The 21479-nt window shown below is 44.2% G+C and overlaps 1 protein-coding gene and 1 long non-coding RNA gene across 2 annotated transcripts in view; one reads left to right on the forward strand and one right to left on the reverse strand.

The window, feature by feature from the left end:
- Positions 1 to 19975, forward strand: part of LOC117872446 (collagen alpha-6(VI) chain-like) — a 127471-nt gene extending 107496 nt beyond the window's left edge. The window contains exons 36-40 of the mRNA XM_034760901.1: positions 6739 to 6829; positions 7485 to 8156; positions 16513 to 16606; positions 16841 to 17103; positions 19205 to 19975. Of these exons, the coding sequence (XP_034616792.1) occupies positions 6739 to 6829; positions 7485 to 8156; positions 16513 to 16606; positions 16841 to 17103; positions 19205 to 19377 (1293 nt within the window). The 3' untranslated portion in view covers positions 19378 to 19975. The remainder of the gene's footprint in view (positions 1 to 6738; positions 6830 to 7484; positions 8157 to 16512; positions 16607 to 16840; positions 17104 to 19204) is intronic.
- Positions 10238 to 13145, reverse strand: LOC117872448. Its single transcript, XR_004644486.1, has 2 exons — positions 13039 to 13145; positions 10238 to 10596 (listed from the first exon to the last, which is right to left on the reverse strand). It is a non-coding gene; the product is annotated as an uncharacterized LOC117872448 (long non-coding RNA).
- Positions 19976 to 21479: the final 1504 nt, after the last annotated feature.

The raw sequence follows: 21479 nt of genomic DNA on the forward strand, positions 1-21479 counted from the left end.
GTCTTCCTGGGTTCCCTTGTTTGTGTATCTTGGAAGCATGTAGAAGGTTGCTTGGGTGGGTGGGTGAAATTGTGGAGTTTCTCTTGGAGTTGTATGGAGAAGGATTTGATGGTATCCTTAAATTCCTGAGTAAATTGTGGTGTGGGGTCTTTATAGTAGGTGGTGTAGGAGAGTTGTCAGTTGACTTCATGGTTGAGGACTACAATGGCGCACTTTTTGTTTGCCAGTTTGATCACTATCTGGTGCTCAGATTTTGGGTACTATATGGCTGTTCTTTTGGTGGGTGGAGAGATTATGGTGGATGTGATGTTTGTCAAGGATTTTGCAGTTAATTTTTTTTCCTGAAGCAATCACTGTAATAATCAAGAGTGTGGGTTTCTGCACTCTGAGCTATCCAGTCAGAAGATTCTTTTTTCTTAAATTGTCGGTGAGGACATGGCAATTGTGAGTGGTGTCATCATTCTTGTGAAAGAATTCTTTGAGGCAGAGACAGTGGAAGAATTCTTTTAGTTCTCCACAAGTTAGCATAGTATCAGGTTCTGTGGTGTTTAACTATGTTATTTGTTTGCAGTAGCACCTAACAGTCCCAACCAGGATCTGAAGCCTGTTTTGCCTAGTGCTCTGCAAATGCAGAGTGAGAAGTCAGTACCTGCCCTAAAGATCTAGGCCTTGTCTACACTACGAGAGTAGTTCGATTTTACTTAAATCGAATATTTGGAATCGATATTGCAAAGTCGAACGTGTGTGTCCACACTAAGGACAGTAATTCGACTTTGTGAGTCCACACTAACGGGGAAAGCGTCGACATTGGAAGCGGTGCACTGAGGGCAGCTATCCCACAGTTCCCGGAGTCCCCGCCGCCCATTGGAATTCTGGGTGGAGCCGCAAATGCCTTCTGGGTAAAAAAAAAAGGGGCCAGGGTGCTTTTGGGTAACTGTCGTCATCCGTCCATCACTCCCGCCCTCCCTCCCTCCCTGAAAGCGCCGGCGGGAAATCATTTCGCGCACTTTTCAAGTCATTGACAGCGCGGACGCCACAGCACTGTGAGCATGGAGCCCGCTGCAACCATCGCTGCAGTTGTGGCCGCTCTCAACGCCTCGCAGCTTATCATACAGGTTGCCCTGAGGCAGATGCAGAAAAGTCAGGCGAGGAGGCTACGTCAACGCGGTGATGGCCTGAAGTCTGAGAGTAGCACAGACCTCTCAGAAAGCAGGGGACCCAGCGCCGAGGACATCACGGTGGCAATGGGTCATGTTGATGCTGTGAAACGGCGATTCTGGGCACGGGAAACAAGCACTGAGTGGTGGGACCGCATAGTGCTGCAGGTCTGGGATGAATCACAGTGGCTGCGAAACTTCCGCATGCGGAAGGGAACTTTCCTTGAACTTTGTGAGTTGCTGTCCCCTGCCCTGAAGCGCAATGACACCCGGATGCGACCAGCCCTGACTGTCCAGAAGCGAGTGGCCATAGCCCTCTGGAAGCTTGCAACGCCTGACAGCTACCGGTCAGTCGCGAGCCAGTTTGGGGTGGGCAAATCTACCGTGGGGGTTGTTGTGATGCAAGTAGCCAAGGCAATCGTTGATGTACTGCTGCCAAAGGTAGTGACCCTGGGAAACTTGGAGGCGATCATAGATGGCTTCGCAGCGATGGGATTCCCAAACTGCGGTGGGGCCATAGATGGAACTCACATCCCTATCCTGGCACCGGACCACCAGGCCAGCCAGTACATTAACAGAAAGGGCTACTTTTCCATGGTGCTGCAAGCACTGGTGGACCACAGGGGACGTTTTACCAACATCAATGTCGGATGGCCGGGCAAGGTTCATGACGCTCGTGTTTTCAGGAACTCTGGTCTGTTTAGACGGCTGCAGCAAGGTATTTACTTCCCGGACCACAAAATAACTGTTGGGGATGTGGAGATGCCTATAGTCATCCTCGGGGACCCAGCCTACCCGCTAATGCCCTGGCTCATGAAGCCCTATACAGGTGCCCTGGACACTGAAAAAGAACTCTTCAACTACCGGCTGAGCAAGTGCAGAATGGTGGTGGAGTGTGCTTTTGGACGTCTCAAGGGGAGATGGAGAAGCTTGCTGACTCGCTGTGATCTCAGCGAAACCAATATCCCCATTGTTATAGCAGCTTGCTGTGTGCTCCACAATCTCTGTGAGAGCAAGGGGGAGACCTTTATGGCGGGGTGGGAGGTTGAGGAAATTAGCCTGGCTGCTGATTACTCACAGCCAGACAGCCGGGCGATTAGAAGAGACCAGCGGGAAGCGCTGTGCATCCGGGAGGCTTTGAAAGCAAAGTTCCTGAGTGAGCAGGGTAACCTGTGACTTTCTAATTTTGTGTACAGAGAAGCCTTCACCCCACTTCCAACACACGTTTCAAAATAAAAATAGTTCTACTTTGTTAAAGCACACCGTTTTCTTTAATACTGTTTTCGCGGGAATTTTTTAAAACTGGGACGCAGACTGTGGTGCGGAGCGGGTGTAGTGTAGTCGCGCGAATGCAGCTTCTAAACTCAAGGACTGACAGGCTCCGCTGCGGTGGGATGGTTCTTTCAACGGAGCCTGTCACCCCTCCTGATACGGACTGTGTGTATGGGGGGTCTATGTGAGTTTGTGGCAGGGGTGGGACGGTTACAGATCCCCTGCTGTGTGGCTCTGTGATCCTGCCTAAGGACCGCCGCTTAAGATCTCTAACTGCCCTCCCCTGACACAAAGTCACAGAGCAACCCACCCCCCACCACATAACATGAAAAGAACCTCCCAGACTAACCAGGGTAAGTAGTCACTGCATCACTGCACTATGTATGTGCCCTGCTGCTGTGCCTGCCCCCGACTATGTACCCTGCCAAAGGTGACTGTCCTGTCCAATTACCAACCCCCTTTCCCCCCCCTCCTCCAAAAGAACATGATGGAAACAGTAGTTAACAGAAACATATTTTTTATTATCAACTACACATGGGACTGGGAAGTGAAACTTGGACGGGGGCTTGTGTCAGGCGGGAAGGAAAGAACTTGTCAAACTTTGGGGAATGAGAGCCTTCTGCTGCTCGAGCTCTCTGCAGGGGTGGAGTGAGAGTTAGCAGGGACTCTGCCGCCTCTCCTTCTGTGCACTTTGGGTGAAGGGAGTATGGGACTTGGTGGCGGGGGAGGGCGGTTAGAGATGGACTGCAGCGGGGCTCTGTCCTCCTGCCTCCGTTCCTGCAGAACATCCACAAGGCGCCGGAGCGTGTCCGTTTGCTCCCTCAGTAGTCCAAGCAGGGTTTGAGTCGCCTGCTGGTCTTCCTGACGCCACCTCTCCTCCCGATCCATGTTGGCTTGGTGCATTTGGGACAAGTTCTCCCGCCACTGGGTCTGCTGTGCTGCCTGGGCTCGGGAGCAGGCTATAAGCTCTGAGAACATGTCCTCCCGTGTCCTCTTCTTCTTATGCCTAATCCTCCCTAGCCTCTGGGAGTGTGATGACAGGCTAGGTTGTGAGACAGTCGCAGATGGGGCTGTGGGAATGGGAAAAAGGGAGTGAATTCCTCAGAAAGATAAATGTAGTTGTGAACAAAGAACATAGTCTTTCTCTGTGAACAGGACCATGCACAGCACCTATCACATGCGCACTCAGCACAAGGTCGAATTCTCGGCCTTCGCATTCAGTGTCTGGGGTTTTGCAGAGCACTTTTGAGAACCCTGTCAGGACAACGGAATTGCTCTTGCACGCAGACATGGTAAGCCGTAGATTCGTGGCAGCTTAAAACTTTAATATTAGCAATGGCCTCATTTCACATTGAAATCAATGTCGGTCCCTGCTGCCAGCAATCCGGCAAGCAGGAAGTCTGCTCCTGTCCCACACCCTCGCGGCTGTCCCCGGGAACGATCCCTTTCGGCTGACCCTCTCCCGTCTCCACCGCGTGGCTGCAAACCAGCGGTTACAGTTCTGTAAAGGAACGGTAAAGCAGTCCCAACACTAACATTCCCCTACCTCATTCAAAGCAGGTCATCATGAGCGACATCACCCTCATGAGGATCTCTGAGAGCGACAGACAGAGAATGCTCCGGGAAAGCCTTCAAAGACCAGGGCCGTATGCCGCCATGCTGTGCCAAGCAATGATTCCGGAGTACTTGCTAGTCTCGTGGCGCGGCAACGTGTCCTACTACGGAGGACCCAATAAGGCCGCTCTCCCCAAGAACCTAATGCAGCGGATTTCAAATTACCTGCAGGAGAGCTTCCTTGAGATGTCCCAGGAGGATTTCTGCTCCATCCCCGGACATATAGACCGCATCTTACTGTAGCTGCAGTAGCAGGGACTAAACAGTAGAGCGGCTTGGGCAGGACAATCATGCAAAACCGGACATTGCTAGATTTTTTTCAAATAGTTGCACTGCCCATGACTGAACCGTTAAGTTAATCAAACTAATCATGAGAAACCCATTTTTTAAATTGTTAATAATCATGTTCTGTTACAAATAAATGTTTAGATGTTTACAACACTTACTGGATGATCCTTCACCAGATTCTGTGTCCGGGGTAACGGCTGGGGAGGGTTGGTAGGGGATCTCTGTAAGGGTGATGAAGAGATCCTGGCTGTCGGGGAAATCAGCGTTGTGAGCGCTGTCGACTGCCTCGTCCTCCTCATCTCCTTCCTCATCTTCCCCGTCCGCTAACATGTCCGAGGATCCGGCCGTGGACACTATCCCATCCTCAGAGTCCACAGTCAGTGGTGGGGTAGTGGTGGCGGCCGCACCGAGGATGGAATGCAGTGCCTCGTAGAAACGGGATGTCTGGGGATGGGATCCGGAGCGTCCGTTTGCCTCTTTGGTCTTCTGGTAGCCTTGCCTCAGCTCCTTGATTTTCACGCGGCACTGCGTTACATCCCGGCTGTATCCTCTCTCTGCCATGTCTTTAGAGATCTTCTCATAGATCTTTGCATTCCGTCTTTTGGATCGCAGCTCGGAAAGCACGGACTCATCGCCCCACACAGCGATGAGATCCAAGACTTCCCGATCAGTCCATGCTGGGGCCCTCTTTCTATTCTGAGATTGCACTGCCATCAGTGCTGGAGAGCTCTGCATCGTTGCCAGTGCTGCTGAGCTCGCCACGATGTCCAGACAGGAAATGAGATTCAAACTGGCCAGACAGGAAAAGGAATTCAAATTCAAATTTTCCCGGGGCTTTTCCTGTGTGGCTGGTCAGAGCATCCGAGCTCGTACTGCTGTCCAGAGCGTCAACAGAGTGGTGCACTGTGGGATAGCTCCCGGAGCTATTAGCGTCGATTTCCATCCACACCTAGCCTAATTCGACATGGCCATGTCGAATTTAGCACTACTCCCCTCGTCGGGGAGGAGTACAGAAGTCGAATTAAAGAGACCTCTATGTCGAACTAAATACCTTCGCGGTGTGGACGGGTGCAGGGTTAATTCGATGTAACGGCGCTAACTTCGACATAAACGCCTAGTGTAGACCAGGCCCTAGACAAGGCAGACAAAATGTTGGAGAAATGAAGCATTATTATCTCCATTTTGCAGACAGGAACTTAGCACAGAGAGGTTTAGCAACTTGCCTAAAGTCACATAGAATGACTGTCAAGTATCAGAGGGGTAGCCGTGTTAGTCTGAATCTGTAAAAAGCAACAGAGGGTCCTGTTGCACCTTTGAGACTAACAGAAGTATTGGGAGCATAAGCTTTCATGGGTAAGAACCTCACTTCTTCAGACGCAAGTAATGGAAATCTCCAGAGGCAGGTATAAATCAGTGTGGAGATAACGAGGTTAGTTCAATCAGGGAGGGTGAGGTGCTCTGCTAGCAGCTGAGGTGTGAACACCAAGGGAGGAGAAACTGCTTCTGTAGTTGGAGAGCCATTCACAGTCTTTGTTTAATCCTGATCTGATGGTGTCAAATTTGCAAATGAACTGGAGCTCAGCAGTTTCTCTTTGGAGTCTGGTCCTGAAGTTTTTTTGCTGTAAGATGGCTACCTTTACATCTGCTATTGTGTGGCCAGGGAGGTTGAAGTGTTCTCCTACAGGTTTTTGTATATTTCCATTCCTGATATCTGACTTGTGTCCATTTATCCTCTTGCATAGTGACTGTCCAGTTTGGCCAATGTACATAGCAGAGGGGCATTGCTGGCATATGATGGCTTATATAACATTGGTGGACGTGCAGGTGAATGAGCTGGTGATGTTGTAGCTGACCTGGTTAGGTCCTGTGATGGTGTTGCTGGTGTAGATATGTGGGCAGAGTTGGCATCGAGGTTTGTTGCATGGGTTGGTTCCTGAGTTAGAGTTGTTATGGTGCGGTGCGTGGTTGCTGGTGAGAATAGAATGACTGTGGCAGAGCCAGAACTGAAAGCTTATCTTGAATCTTAGTACAACACTTTACCTACAAGACCTTCCTACTTGGATCCAGTATTTATATAAAGTTTTATTTCAGATGTACTTTATCAGAGTGGGGGTTGATTTTTGTTATTTTTTGCTAACTTTTCCTTCCATTCTGAGTGTTTTGTCTCCTCCAGATGTTAATTGTCCCAATTATGGACAGCAACTGCAGGGGCTTATGGGCAACTGGCACAGCACCCAAGAAGTTATGCAATTTTTCGCTTGGGTTTGTTTAGTGTTATAACCATTAACCCGTTCAGTTATGGACGGCGTTTGTTGCAGCAGAGAAATACCCTTAGTTCAGAAAAGCGGTCTAGTCTTTGAGTGCAGTTCTTCTTGTTTAAGCTACTTACATGTTTGCTTTAAAACAGATGGATGACACTAGAAGATTTCAACTGCTTATTTGGGAAAGGCAGCAGGATGAGCGCTTGGAAAGCATCACATATTGCACACTCTGCTATGGTAAGGCTGCTCATTTCACTTAACCAAAATCAGTGCTAGTTGTGCCTGTTGTTGTATCCATGCGCTGATGTTCACAGCAACAAATCCTCTGGATATTAGTGCAATAATTTTCTAGCCAAGATAGATAGTAAAAATTAGAGATAAGAAGAAAAATGCTGTTTAGTTGTCCTCTGCGTGGTGAAAGAAATGATTAAATTTGGCATTTTCCTTCTAGTGGAAGTTACTCAAAATAGAGTTATGCTTCTGGGAAAGGAGGCTCGTTTACTGTAACTTCCACATTTCCAGCAGGGAGAAGGAAGAGGGAGTTGATGGACAGATATATTTAGGAATGACAGCCAACAGTCAGATTAAAAAGTAGAGTTTGTTCCAGTATTGTTTATTTTGTTAGGCTTCAAGGAAAGAAAAAACAGATGAGCTCTTCAACACATGTTGGCTATTTTCTTTTACCACTGCTGTGTTATGTCCCATGAGATCTCAGAACATAATTTAGAGGGAGTCCGTCAATATAGTTTATCAGACCAACTTATAAGAGCTTTCAAAATAATTTTTAAGACAAACTTTTTAAATGAAAAAAATATATAGTCTCACTTCAGTTTTAAAGTGATTGCTTTTGTTACACTGTAAAATAGCTTACAGTTCAATGCTTCCTGCCTAGATAAATGCAAACCAGATACAAACTGTGAAGTGACCGTTCCCCCACCAGTCATGGTGAACATGGACATCACTTATGTCATGGACAGCTCTGACAGCATTGACAGTGATGAGTTTGAGAGAGCCAAAGACTTTGTGAGTACCATGCTCGATCACTTTGTTATCGCCTCACAGCCGAGGGGATCGAATGAAGGGGCGAGGGTAGCACTGGTGCAGCAGGCTCCTCGAAGCTTTCTCTCCAACAGAAACACAAGCCCAGTGAACAAAGAGTTTGATCTGATCACGTACAGTGGTAAAAATTTGATGAAGAGACATATCCAAGAATCTGCTCACCAGCTGGAAGGGCCATCTGCCATTGGTCATGCTCTGCAATGGACAATTGACAATATATTTTTCAAAGCCCCCAATCCGAGACAACACAGGGTCATATTTACAATACTTGGAAGTAAGACGAGTTCGTGGGACAGACAGAAACTGAGAGAGGTCTCACTGCAAGCCAAGTGCCAAGGATTCATCATGTTCACCCTAGCACTTGGAAACGATATTACCAGCAGCGAGCTGACAGAGCTTTCGAGCTTCCCAGCAGAACAACATCTAGTGCAGCTGGGCAGGGTTCTGAAACTTGAAATGGCATATGCTCAGAAGTTTAGTCGTGTCTTCCTAAACCTCCTAAAACGTAAGTAGCACACAATTCAACTTACTTCTGTTACTGAAGCAGTGAGAAATGCTTCACCATTAGTCATGCACATTCACCATCAGTCATGAGAAGCACAAGAATTTCTAGTAAAAGAAGTTTTTGAGCTTTTATAATGTCATGCTTAGTGTCATCAGACATCACAGTGTAGTGCTCTGCTCTGTTCAATGTTGATAACAGTCGGCTGCGTATGTGTGTTCCCTCTGTGTGCTGTCCTGGCTCTGCGCAGATAGCTGACACAGCAGACATGAGAGAACCCCCAATGACCAGAGACTCTGATAAGATACGAAGGCACCCAGCCAGGTTTATTGTCAAATGAAGCACAGTAATAGTTTCCCGCAGATTCTACAGGACATACTACAAATATGTGCCCCCGACAATGGACCGGCTCAGTCAGTGGCGGGACTCTCCACTGCCCCCTAGGCCAGACAAAGATATCCACTCAGAGATGCATTCTTATACACAGGTACAAACAAGTTATACATCACTCCTGATGCATCGAGGTACAACCCCTCTGCGTGTTGGGGTGCTGCCTCTCTCCTGGTACATGTTGGTTCGAACAAACAACTCTATCCATCATATTATCCTTTTGACCCTGTCTTTAGGATGGGTCAGCCTGTTCCTCATTATCTCTGTGGAATGTGTTCGTACCAGAATGTTCTGGTGCCATCCTGGCACATGTTCATCCTACTAGTACTTGATACCTTTTAGATATGTGTATACGTGCAATTAGCAGCCTTCTTCTTGCCAACTTCTGTGAGCAGGGCCTGCCTCTGGCTCACAGCTTAACTTTGCTTTACATTAGCAAAGTCTTGACCATTACTTTAGTTCAGGCCTCAGGCCTCATACCAGTCCTCTGATACAATGTTTCAGGGCCTCATCTTACTACATTCCCCCACTTTTTGTCTTTTTATGGGGAGGATGTTTACCCATCGTCCCAGAAAAGCATAATGCATGGACTCAGGATAACCCAGTGGGGTAAACACTGTTATGTGGTTACCTTATTTTACCATCCATACACTCATGCCCCACCTGTCTTTAGACTGCACATTCCCTCGTACGACTGATGGACAGATTTTATTTTCCAATTGATTGTAGTCCCTTATAGTGGGCATGGGAATGTTAGGCCCGAGACCATGACTGAGGAATGTAGTATTATGATTGAGCCTTAGAGGCAATTCCAAATAATTAATATATATGAATAATATGGATATGGCATATATATTTGTAGCATATATGGGTATATATGTATAGTATGTATGCGTACATATGACACCACCTTATATCCAAGCATAACCATGTTTTTCCAGTCTGGTGTTGTACTTTATCCCTTTTACTTTGGTGACACAGATAGAAACACACTCCTATTAGGGTAATTGCAGTTATCACCTGTATCATCATTAGTAGTAGGCTAGGGTAACCAGACAGTAAATGTGAAAAATCAGGACGGGGGTGGGTGATAATAGGAGCCTATATAAGAAAAAGACCCCAAAATCAGGACTGTCCCTATAAAATTGGGATATCTGGTCACCCTATAGTAGGCTGAGTGTTTTTGAAATAGGCATTGTTATAGTGTGTTCCACAGTATTATGTATATGAGAAGTAAAACAGAAATTTGGAGTAGTGACACTACAAATGAGGCCTTTATATATAAATGTCCTTTAATTAATTTCTACCCAGTACTGTGCATTCATATTATGGGTTTAACTTACTGCTGGTTGTCACCCTCTGGTAAGCTTTGCTGGGCAGGAAACAGGAATGGCTAGCTTCTCTGTTCCACGGATTGCATTGCCCTGTGGTACACCAGTAGTTGACGTAGATCCAGTTATTTTTGTTTTTCAGAAAACCTACTGAGTGGACAATAACCAATTTCTCAAATATTGCTGTGTCAGGATGTAGTATTGGTACCCAGACACTGAACAAAATTGTTTTGAATAACATGTGCCTCAGTTAGGATGCAGTGTTGCTGATCCCAAATTGTGACCAGTACTAACAGGGAATTTTATATACCTCATTTGTAGTTACTGTGTAACAATTTTTTTTAACCAATTTGTTTCTCCTGGCCTTCATGTTGTTTGCTGCCATTCCTTTGTTGAGTTTTACCTGTGAGTTGGTTCAACAGTTTAGCAAGGTTATGCACATTGTAAATGTTGTACAGCAATAATACAACAGTACAACGATATTATAGTTGTTTTTACCCAGTAACCAAGTTGAAATTAAATGACAGTTTATCCTGGTCCAGCAAGTTGTTTTTAGCTGATTGTTAACTTAATTGTTCATATATGGTAGACAGAGGTGTATTTGACCAGTCTCTTACTTATGCAGCACTTCATTTTTCTTTTCTTGATGCTTGGGGATTTCTTCACTGTATACTAATATTTTCTGGTGTCTTCAGGGTGTGATATTTTCTGGTGTCTTTGGTCTATGGGATGCAACAACTTTTGTTAGTTAACATAGTAAAGTTTTTTGTTTGTTTTTGTTTTCAGTAACCCAAACTTAATACAAAGTTTAACTTTGTCCATATTACATTGTAAACAAACTATGTAATAGGGACAAGTTTATAAACTAGTTTATAAAAACCCAAACAGGTCCATGCAAATACTTTGAGGATATTAAACTTTCATGATGCTTGTTGTGTGTAGAAGCCAAAGGTGGAAACCTGTTGAAAATGTGGAAACCTGTTGAAATTGTTTGGTTAGCTTTATGCATAAATTGTTATTTTTAAACATTTTTGCTATCACATTCTTATAACTATATTTAAAAGTGAAAACAAGTTTATAAAAACCCAAACAAGAAATTGACATTTTGTTAATATTATCTTTACCCTAATGTTGAGGTTTCCCCTTCATTTTTTCTTTGAATAACAAATAAAAAAACCTTTAAAAACAAAACAAAAAATGTGATTAATAAAATAATTATTTTTGTTTGCAATTGCATTATTTGAGGCAGAAATATATGTACATATATCTGTAACTGAAACCTTTTTGAAATTTGCAAAAAACAATTGGTGTTAATAATACTATGATTATACCCCAACCATTATCTTAAAATAGTGTAGTACCACATATACATATATTTTTTAAATGGAATAAAATTGACTTTTGTTGCAACAAAATAAAAATAAAAAAAATCATGTGACACACACAACATACAACACAGGAGAACACACATGATATACAGGAAAAACTTACAATTAAAAACAAATGGCACCAGAATTCTATTAATAACTATACAAAATAAGGCAAACAAAAATAAAAATGGTTAAACATTTGAATAAACAAGTTATTACTTCATTTAAAACTTTTAACAAAAACTGATAAAAATATATTAATATTTGCCAAATGTATTGTATTAATTTGGTAACAAGGAATTTTGCATTACTTTATATTTAACATTATTTTAAAACTCTGCTATATGGAAATAAGAAAAGCCCATGTTTCAAATATTAGTGAGTGGCTAGGATTAGAAGCAATGTCCATTTCTGTTGCTTGGCAACCATGTCTTCAAGAAAGTTAGGAATAATTCCAGCTGTTGCATTCCTGAAGGGTTAAAATAATTAATTTACTGGATTTATTTAAAGTAAAATTTTTATTTTGTTTTCTTTGTATTTCCTGTTTTCTTCTGTTGTCAGTTGCTTTTTCTTTTCGAGGTTTCTGTAAAAACTATAACTTTTAACACAAAGAGTCCAAGTAAAGAGAGGCAGGGAAAAGAGGGCGTGGGAGGGTGAAGAGCTACCTAGGAAGGTAGTGAAACTTGAGCCAAGAGAGATTAACTCTTAAGGTACAGGCAGCAGCAGCAAGTGTAGCAAACTGATAAAGGATATAAAAGAAAACATACTGATATGTAAAAATATTTGAGAAAGGAGGTTATATTTTTAGCTGAGTGTGGTGCCGTATGTGAAAGAAGTTGGGAAACTGCACTTTGGCTTTTTATCCTGGCTCTGAGATGAGAGTGAGGGAAATTATCTGCTCTTGTAAAACCTGAATTTGTTCCCCCAGTGGCTGTTAATTTTGTCTGCATGCCAAACAGATTGAAGGAATGCCCTTTTTTTCCTGCAGTTAACTGTTGTTGGGCAACTCCATATGTTAATGCATCAATTTTAGGTGTTAACCTGCTCAATTTTAGTGTTTGACTTTGAAATTCCTTTTTATTCACTCCTCTGCGAGTGAGTCGCAGCTCCTGTCTTGTAATGTGCTCTGTGAACTGTTCCATTTTTTCCTTCATTTGATTTACCAATTCAGTGAAAGTATTGTGTGCTACTTTTTCCATTTGTGCACGAGTCTAGGTCCCGGTTTATGTTTTACCAGACCCTGGCTTTTATCATAAGGTAGTGGTTGTACTGCAGTGGACCCTGTTTCATCTTTTAATTTTACTAGGGCCATCTTTTTCCACTTCTCTCCCCATTCTTCAGGCACAGGGTAGCTATCTGAAGCCTGCTGTTTACCATCAATATTTATAACAGGGAACAGCACATGTATTTTTTGTAGGTTCCTTGCAGCTGTTTCCAATGTTTTATTCTGTTTCTGTGCTGGTTGTCTCTGGGCTGCTTGCCTCCCTGCAAGGGGGGTGGGAGCATTCCAGGGCTTTGTTGCTTCTTTTGATTCTTGTAACTCTTTCTTTGTCACTGTTACTTGGCCCACCAATTTTGTGGCGTGCTGCTTTAACCATTTAACAGCCATGGTTATAGTTTGCAATATTTTATATTTTGAGGCTACAGTCTCTGCCCTAGCCTTACAACTTACATGACATGTTTCTTCCCCATTATATTTTTTAAAGTCTGTGGGGATTTGCAGGGAGGGATTAAGGGGGCTCCCTAGCTTGTGGTTAGATCACGATTCCCACAGCGGACAACTCGCTTACTCACCAGATCAGCGGTCGGGGTCACCAATGTCGTCAGACGTCACCGGTGTGGTGCTCTGCTCTGTTCAATGTTGATAACAGTCGGCTGCGTGTGTGTGTTCCCTCTGTGTGCTGTCCTGGCTCTGCGCAGATAGCTGACACAGCTGACCTGAGAGAACCCCCAATGACCACAAACTCTGATAAGGTACAAAGGCACCCAGCCAGGTTTATTGTCAAATGAAGCACAGTAATAGTTTCCCACAAACTCTACAGGACATACTACGAATATGTGCCCCTGACAATGGACCGGCTCAGTCAGTGGCGGGACTCTCCACTGCCCCCTAGGCCAGACAAAGATATCCACTCAGGGATGCATTCTTATACACAGGTACAAACAAGTTATACATCACTCCTGATGCATCGAGGTACAACCCCTCTGCGTGTTGGGGTGCTGCCTCTCTCCTGGTACATGTTGGTTCGAACAAACAACTCTATCCATCATATTATCCTTTGGACCCTGTCTTTAGGATGGGTCAGCCTGTTCCTCATTATCTCTGTGGAATGTGTTCGTACCAGAATGTTCTGGTGCCATCCTGGCACATGTTCATCCTACTAGTACTTGATACCTTTTAGATATGTGTATACGTGCAATTAGCAGCCTTCCTATTGCCAACTTCTGTGAGCAGGGCCTGCCTCTGGCTCACAGTTTAACTTTGCTTTACATTAGCAAAGTCTTGACCATTACTTTAGTTCAGGCCTCAGGCCTCTGATACAAGGGTTTATGTCTCATCTTACTACACTTATGTAACCCCCAAGGAGATTACCTAGATTCCTGGGGCTCTGTCTGCTGGCAGCTCAGGGAAAGGCACACTGTCCCTGGTAGGGAGGGGAAGCCAAGGCAAACTCAGAGTCTGCCCGGCAACCAATAGGGAGTGAGATGTCCCTCCCAGGGAGTTCAGGAAAGGGAAGAAGCCATTTTTGAGTCAGTCTGCAGCCAGCCAGGGCAAGGGCAGGACTGACTGTGTGGGGAACTAGTAAGTCTAGGGTGACCAGATGCTAAGTGGAAAATATCGGGACCGCTGTGGGGCCGGGGGGCACCTTTTTAATTGTTACACTCACCTGTCCGGGTCTTTGGCGGTAATTCGGCAGAGGGTCCTTCAGTCGCTGACGGTCTTCGGTGGCATTTCGGCGGTGAGTAATAAGCCACCAAAGACAGAAGCCCCCACCGCCGAAATGCTGCTGAAGACCATCAGTGACTGAAGGACCCTCCACCGAATTGCCGCCGGACGGGTGAGTGTAAAAAAACAAAAACAACCCCAAAACAAAATATCCGGACAAATGGCGTCCCTACCATACTTCGGTTGGGACGTGGGACAAACACCTCAAAATTGGGACAGTCCCGATTTTATCGGGTGTCTGGTCACCCTAAGTAAGTCCCAGGCCTACATACAGGGTTCCCCCTGAGAACTGGCCTCTAGGGACTTGAAAGCAAGATCCCGGCTTTTCCTTCTCCACTGATGTTTCCCAGTTTGTAGAGTTTTACTGGGAAACTTCCCTAGCCAGGCTGACTTAGCCCTCCAGCTCCCTAGGTGAGACCAGTCACCACATGGTCAGCTCTGCTCTGTCTGCTAGTTCAGGACTGTTGCTTGCTCTGTGTGTGTGTCTGGATACTGGGCTAGGAGACTACAGTTTGGATTTTAGTACGGTTGTGTAATCTGCACCTTGAGCCCTGCACCTCTTTGTGGTGAGGGGAAATCCTGGGACCGAAGCAGCCTGATTCCTGCCTGAAGAGGATCCCTGCCAGCAGAGATCAGCCTCTCTGCAGTGACTGAGGAGTCCAGAGTCATCTCTGAACCTGAGGATTATTTGTAGAGTTTGTGAGTGCACCATCTTTGAGTTAGTCAGTCAGGGAATTTGTTTTGGGATCTCCCTACTCCCTGAACTGTGTCCTCAAGCCAGGGAGTGAAGGTTTGGGGATTTTATAACCTGCTGCATATTAAACCTGTGGATGGATTTACCACCTTCTCCCCTTTGTGAGTCCTTTGGGCTGTACTGAACCCAGTCAGCCACACTGCTAAATCACTGCAGAGAAGAATTTTGTGGTCATAGGTCATCAAGGTCCCCAACAAAGTACGCGTACCAATGGGACACTGAGCTTACATTTGCTACATCAAGTCATGTGACTACGGAAAGTCCCAGGTATTAGCAGCGTGGGCACCGGTGAACCTAACAATAGTGTTTTACGCTGTTATGTTATATTTGTCTCCTGTTTAATTATTGTGTTGAATATATTCTATGTGTTTGTGTTATTTCTTGTTTCAGAGTAGCAGCTGTGTTAGTCTGTATCTGCAAAAAGAACAGGAGTACTTGTGGCACCTTAGAGACTAACAAATTTATTAGAGCATAAACTTTCGTGGACTACAGCCCACTTTTTCGGATGGATCCGAAGAAGTGGGCTGTAGTCCACGAAAGCTTATGCTCTAATAAATTTGTTAGTCTCTAAGGTGCCACAAGTACTCCTGTTCTTTTTGTGTTATTTCTTGGAAGTCTTCAGCTATCTGGCAAGTAAGTGGGAATTATCCTGTGGTTAGAATTTTCCTCCCAAGCTGCCCTGGTGACCCTGCCAGGAAGGAACAAGAGGTGTGGAGGCACCGCCAAATAAATTCATAGGAAAAAATAAAGAAGATACACTCTGCTGAGTGGGTGGCGAGATCAAAAAGAACCCAGACCTGTCCATCAAAACCTGTAAACAGATTGGCATTAAAGAAGGTAACTGGATGGAGAAGGGGCACTACACTTAGTATACAAAAGAAGGTAAACTCCATTCTGATACTATAGTGATGAGCACCATAGAAATACCTATAATACAAAACATTACATTCTAATGATGTCTTGGGTCAAATTCTGAGGTACATTTTTACACATGCAATCCCCTTGACTTCCCTCTTCCCTAAAGAAGAGGATCAGGTGTGCAGTCAAGGAAGAACTAAGTTCTATTCTTGGTTTTACCACAGACTTCCTCTGTGACTATTAGCAAATCACTTACTCTCTATCTCATTTCCTCCCCACCTCTGTGAAGTGAGGATAATACTTCCCGATTTTCACAGATATGAGGAATAATTTATTAATGTTCATAAGCATTTTGAGATAAGCAATATAGAAGCACCAAGTATAATTTTTGAACCTGTCATTGATTTCAAGCCACACCAGGAATACATTTAATAGAAGCTCCAGCTTCTATAAAAAGATATTCAGTATATTAGAGAATCAGATGCATCTACACAAGGTGAATCTGGAGTCTCCTGAGCCTCTGTTATTGGACAGGCTATATGGGTGATCTCCAGTGCTATTTTCTGTGGACTTATTTCCTCTTTGTCCTGTTTCTTGGTTGCAGTCTCTCTAGGTGTGCTATGCTTATTTATTGGAAGGTGCTTACTTGAATTCACAAGAATAATTTCATGCATTTCCTTAGATTTTGCTACCTCTGATCTTCCAACAGGGGGACTGAACAGTTATCCTTCTCCAGAACTGCAAGAAGAGTGTGAAACCTTAAATCGAGGAGATGCACAACAGCAAGTAGCTGTTCTGGAGAGGTAGTGTAACTCCTTCTGAATTGTTGCAGTGGTGTGGGGAGTACAATTGCATATGTACAGCCTGTTCTCCTAATAAAGGACCTGTCCCCTTGAAGGCAATGGCAAAATTCCCATTAGCTTTCATGGAAACAGGTTCAGGCCCAAAGTTCTCCATTAGCAATAACTTGAGTGAATGAGCCTTTTGCACCTTCTTCACATACAAACTATTGCTAAAGTGGGGTATTTCCCCCGCAGGATGCCTTTCCCTGAATTTGGTGGAATTGACGGTGGTGGGAATTTGGAAGAGCTAATGAAAAGCAGAGTGATAGAAGAAATTACAGAAGCCACTCAGGAACCAGTGGATGTCGGACAAGAAGAAAAATATGATTTTGAGGAGGAGTATTTCACAGAGGACAATGCTGAAGAGGCCAAGCTAGAGGAATATGGAGAAGCCCCAGAAAAGAATGAAGAAAACTTAGAGGAGACAATAGAAACTGGAGCTGCGTATGCCAACTATGGTATGGTTTCTAGGTCCTGAGGCAAAGCCCTTTGAAGTCAGTGGAAAGACTGCTGTTGCTTGCAATGGGCTTTGGCTCAGACTCATAGTATTTAGTCAGTTCCCTGGCTTCTTAAGCTTTTTGTTGGCCAAACTAATGAAATACAGCCTAATTTGCTTTGTGCAATTTCCATGTGTGTAACAGAGGGCAAAACTGCTGCTGTCATTTAGTCTTTAACTTGGATCTAGAATGTTTTATTAGAGAAATAAAGCTGCAGTTCTAGTTAAACAAAATAAACTGGCAGCTAATTGTTGTCAGTCCAGATTAAACTGAATCCTCAAAGCCTGCTAGGATATTGGCACTCTCAGCAAATTGCTCTATTATTAGTGAACTAACAGGGCCGCTTCTGCTGAACACTAACCTTTCCTGGGACGACGGGCCTTAACACGGGGGACAGTACATCTGTGATTCCACTATCGCCCATTCTTGCACAAGAGACTGAGTCATCCATCAGGTATGTCCCCATCCAAACAGAGGCTCATCATACCCTGCCAATGATAACCTTTCACTTTCCATCTAGCTGTGTGTATTTCATTGCAGATTTTCTTTATATTATGCAATAGGCTGGAAGTTAAAGATCTGATTACTAGATATATTGTCACAAAAATTCCACAAGAGTTACCCACATTTAATTTAGTGGCTCCCCCTCACCTGTTTGAAAATCTACAACCCAATAGAATTCCTGTTGACAAAGGGCAGATGCATGGGTGTGGGGAGTGTTTGTATGTTGATCGAGTGCTGCAATGCAAATAGAATATAATTTACATGCTGCAGCTTATGGTTCTCCAGTTAATTCATTGATAGTGATATAAACTTCTCAAAAGACTTGTATAATCTAGCAGTTCCCAAACTTCATTGGTTCACTTACCACCTACTTAAAAAAAAATGTTTCATCAATTCACTGCATACACTTACCACAGTTTGGGATTCCCTGCTGTAAGGAGCTGTACATGGCACTGATTTGCAATTCAGCATGTCCATGCTGATGAGGAAGAAAGGTAAGATGGAGAGTATGAGATAAAGGGCTGGTCCACTCTGGGGCGGGGGATCGATCTAGGAAACGCAACTTCAGCTATGAGAATAGCGTAGCTGAAGTTGACGTTTCCTAGATCTAACTCAGTTTACTTACTGCGGGTCCACGCGGCGCAGGCAAGCTCCCCGGTCGACAGCGCTTCCTCCTCTCGGAGAGCAGGAGTTCCGCAGTCGACGGGGGAGCGCTTCTGGGATCGATTTATCGCGTCCAGATGAGACGTGATAAATCAATCCCAGAAGATCAATCTCTACCTGCCGAATCGGGTGGGTAGTGTGGACCTACCCAAAGTTATTGTCCCACACTATTTTAATCCTCCTGTTTGCTTTCCTCATACCTGGCTTTCCTGCTGTGCCAGATTCTGATTTCATACACTTGTGAAAATTTGGAGTCACTCCTTTGACTTCAGCTGAGTGAGTCTGAATTTACACTGGTGTAAATGTGATCAAAATCTGGCCTGCTGCATACCAAATTGCTGCAGGTTACACTACTTATACCTATTTTCTGAACAGCATATACCCAATCTAACTTATTACCACTGAACTTGGATCAGAGACTTTCATGGATTTCTCCTGTTAAGCATAGCCTTTAGTGTCATTTTCTGGAAGGAAGATGTGTTGGTAACACCTCTTTATGAACACATCTACAAGAGGATAAAATAAGAACAGTTTTTACATAGTTAAGACAGTTCATGCTAACATGATTTGCCTGATCACTATAGACCGGTATAATTGTTTTATAAACCAGCCTAGACACTAAAACCATATGGCCTTACTTTTCTCCCTTCACTTCTGTTTTCCTAGCTCCGCTCATTTCAAAACCTCGTTAGTTGAAGTCAGAGTAGAATCATGTCCCCTCCAACCAACCATGTTCTAGACAGACAACTTGTTCTCTAGTAAGACCTGAGAAAGCTTACTAATTCTTTTGTCTGCCAGCTTGAATAGAATATTCTTTGCCTCTGAAGTACCAGCTTTGATGATTTGGTTCTCTCCCTCACAAACTTTAACCATAACCTTTATTTGCCTTTTTTAGATGCTTGTGCAGTGGATCATGATGGAGGAGAGTGTCAAGATTACGATCTGAAGTGGTATTATGACAAAGAGCAGAAAGTCTGCAGTTCATTCTGGTATGGCGGCTGTGGAGGCAACAAGAACAGATTTGAAACTCAAGAGGAATGTGAAGCCTTGTGCATAGCATCTTCCTAGAGTGGAGACAGTCAAACCACTTCACTTCAACTATGCTGTAAGGACGATGGGGGGAAAAGAGATTAAAAGAAAAAGCTCTAAGTTAACAATACTGCTTCTAAATTTCAGGTAAAACAAATAGATCCTTATTAAAATCCATGTGGCAAGAGGGCATTTTTACTTGTTTCTTACCTGCTAACTGAATAATGAAAATGGAGTTACAAAAATTGTTCAGTTGGCCTGATTTAGGAAGAACTGATCTAGGAAATATTATTTTCTTAGCCAACAGTACATTATTTAAAAGGGTAAGGTAAAAATTAATACTAACACTTGATATTGCTCCATATCACCAAAATGTGCACTTTTTAAATGTACTGAAGAAAATAAATCAATACTTCAGACATTTTTATAAAATAATATTGGAGGTGAGATGTTGATGTCAAAGTGTTTTGGTTCATTGGTATGAATTTATCTTTCTTAAAGAATGGACCAAAACAACATTTTAGCTCTCAAAAGATGTAGAACTATGACAGGTCCCTCTGGTCTGTGTCTAATGTAGCCTCATTCTTAGCCTTTTTTTAAAGAACCCAATATGAATAAATTCATTCTGCCTAAAATATTAAGGTGTGTGCCACTGTGTTTGTTAAAATTGATTTTGACAGCCTTGTAGATTGGCTTCTCAGCGCATATAAATCAGCATAACTCAGATTCCTTTCACTGAGGGATCAATACACAGATGAAATGCCAATGATTGTGTAGGACAAGTACAGAAGAGTTAGGTCATTAGTGTTTGGTACTGCTGTGAAAGCCATATATTTTTCTTTAAAGTACAAAGAATTTCAGGTTGGGTTTGTTTTTGGTTTTTAAGTGCACATGCTATGACTTTTAGAGCCTGTTCATGATGCTACCTGGCACTGAGTTTTATTGCCCAGTGGAACCATGTGGCTTTGCAGCTATAGGTGCTAGGTGCACAAAGGGATTTATGTGCCTAACTGCCATTTTAGCCTCCTAAATCCAAAATTTAGGTCCTCAAAACCCTAACTCATTAGACACCTTCAAGGACAGATGACAAAGTCCTTAGGCACCTTAAATGTTGCCATTCAGCATGCACACAGTGCCACTGTCCAGACACCTGGCCACCAGCTCATACCTAAGGCCCAGCAGGATGCTCAGACTGGGTATTCCCCGTCAGGCTCACCTGTGGGGCCTAATCAGGTCGGTGTTCTCAGAGGACACCTAACAGATCAGGCCATGCACAAAATATCAGAGGAAGATATGGTTCCCTTATGACCTTTAATGCAGGGGGTAGAGCACTCCTCAGAACGTGGGAGCCCCAGGTTCAAATCATCCCTTTGCCTGATTTGGTGCAGGGATTGGAATCCCTATCTCCCACCTGGCAGGAGTGTGTCCTAACCACTGGGCTATGGAAAATTCTGAGGAGGGGCTCTTCCAATCCCTCCTGCTCAAGTGGTGCTTTGTTGTGTAAATAATTAAATAAATGGTCATTGGAACAGGGATTTGAGTCTCTGACATCCCAGGCGAGCACCCTAGTCATTGGGCTATAGAGTCACTCGCACTCTTTTTCTGGCCCAATGGATATTTAATTACTTACACAAAGTGGAACAGCTTCAATGGGACAGACAGAGAGAGATCTGACCCAGAATACCCTATATCCTATTGGTATTGGCACTCTCTGGAGAGGTGGGTTCCAATCCTTGCTCCATATCAGGCAGAAGGGAATCTGCACCTTGATTTCCCATATCCTCAGTGAGTGCTCTAGCCACCGGGCTAAAGGTTAAGGGGTGGGGAGAGGCAATGGCAATACCACCTCCATTTTTTGCAAGAAAGGGCTTAGGCGCCCAACTCTAGGAGAGGAATCAGGACTTTGAGGGGCTGGGCGTAGGCCACACTCCTCTGCTCAGCATTTCCTCTTGGCTAGCTTAGGTGACTCCCCACTCAGCATGCATCCTATTCTTCGGTGCCTAACTCTCCCCTTGCAGTGTATTGGGAGCCTGGGCGCTCAGCTTGAGGCTGACTTTCATTAGGCAGCAAGGCACCTGCAAGAAAGTGAGGCAACACAAAGCCTAAATCCACTTTTTGTGGCTCTTGCCCATAGCATCCTA

Source organism: Trachemys scripta, chromosome 2 (genome assembly GCF_013100865.1).
Source record: "Trachemys scripta elegans isolate TJP31775 chromosome 2, CAS_Tse_1.0, whole genome shotgun sequence".
NCBI lineage: Eukaryota > Metazoa > Chordata > Testudines > Emydidae > Trachemys > Trachemys scripta.